This window comes from Entamoeba invadens (assembly GCF_000330505.1).
Source record: "Entamoeba invadens IP1 unplaced genomic scaffold scaff_1105074725343, whole genome shotgun sequence".
Lineage (NCBI taxonomy): Eukaryota > Evosea > Mastigamoebida > Endamoebidae > Entamoeba > Entamoeba invadens.
The window spans coordinates 1-1,703 of NW_004440391.1; the positions used below are offsets into that span (position 1 = coordinate 1).

Below are 1,703 nucleotides of genomic sequence, written 5' to 3' on the forward strand. Positions count from 1 at the left end.
CACATCGCTGATCATTTTCTTGACGTCGTTGGTAAACATTTGAATCTTTTTAAAACTTCTAAAAATAATAGACTTTTTTTCCTGCAATTCCTTGTTGAGAAGTTGAAGTCTTCCGAGAGTATCGACGATAAAACAAATATTCATCTTTGTTGTCGTATCTCGAAATATATTTTTAAGTTCTTCAACCGTGTAATTTCCGTAAATATAATCTTGAATTTCAAAATTAATCAAATGTGTTTTGAAGTTTTCATAAATTTTTTAAAGTCCATTTAAATGTATTTTCTAAAGATAAAAATCTAGTCTTACAATATGTTGGTGGAATAGTATTGTATTTAACATAAAATTCACCACCCTCTCTTAAGAATTCACAAATATCGGAAATTATTTCTACACAATCACCCATACCTTTAACACCAAGACATTCTTCTGTGCACAAATTTAGTCGATGACAAAAACACCATACCGGAAACAAGGGACACTTTCATCCTCCTTCTTCCTTGTATTCATTCACCATTCGTATGGCCATTCCTTTGTTAACACCCATCACATTAGCACCACCATCTCCAACAAATGCAGATATTTTATTGTGATCAACATTGTAATCATCCACTATTTTTCTCATGTTGCTTGCCAATAAATGACCAGTCGCATTTCCATACTGTACTTTCATTTCTAGTTGCCTTACACTGACGTTTAAATCTTCATCCACCACACGCACAAAATAAGAGTACCATGGTTTTTTGTATAACTTACATTCCTCTTGAGCAAACGCCACAAATAAAGCTTTGTCAATTTCAATGTTTTCTTCATCAATACAACTATTTGAGAATTCGCTTACTCTTTTTGTTAATGTTTGATGACTTGAACATACCTTTTCAAGTACTTCAACGCCATACTGCTTAACCGAGTCAGCACACAGAGATATAATATCTTTTAACACGTGGTATTTTGATACTATGTTATTGGCAGCAAACAACATTGCCAATTCATTTGTGAGTTTTCTTCCTTTATCAACTAAACTTTTATCACAACTTTTTTTAGTGTGTGGTTGTGGTGTTACATTTCCGAATGATTTGTAGTAACCGGCTTTTTGACCCGCATTGTATGCATTTTCAACTATTTTTCTAACTTCCACATTTTGACATTCATGGTGTGTCACGTAATGTTCGGAAGCATCATTTTTGTTTGGGAAATACCCACAAACTTTACAACAAGATAATCTTTTGCATTTGTCGAGTACTTCAGTTAGCCTTTCGTCCCATTAAGTTTTTTTCATCTCAATTGGGACATTTGGTGTAAACACGTTGTTATTAAAACGTTCAAAATAACAATTTAGGTTTTAATTATTTTTTTAATTAAAAAATAAACGTTATCAAATTGTATCTATAATATAGTTGTATATATTATAACATATTAAGAAGTGTTTGTAAGAAATAGATGTATTTGGTAAAAAGTATATTATGTTTTTTCTTGTATATTTTTTCTTTAAGTACTCTTTTTATTATTTTTTTTACTTTTTTTAATTCGAAGTAAATCATGCCATATATATTTAGAAAGGAGGACCCTGATTGGGGCCTTTCAACGTAAAGGCAATACTGACAGACTTTGGAGTAAAAAATGTTTTGAAATTCAAAATATTTTACAATTTTTGTACATACAAAATCGGGATTTTTATGCTTATTATTCTACCAATAAATTAAGGT

The 1,703-nt window shown here is 30.6% G+C and overlaps 1 protein-coding gene across 1 annotated transcript; it reads right to left on the reverse strand.

The window, feature by feature from the left end:
- Nucleotides 1-481: 481 nt before the first annotated feature.
- On the reverse strand, nucleotides 482-894 carry EIN_127700 (hypothetical protein; the record flags this gene model as incomplete). The annotated part of the gene is made up of 2 exons (XM_004256908.1): nucleotides 482-818; nucleotides 872-894. 2 exons carry the CDS (start codon nucleotides 892-894, stop codon nucleotides 482-484), a joined length of 360 nt encoding a protein of 119 aa, XP_004256956.1.
- Nucleotides 895-1,703: the final 809 nt, after the last annotated feature.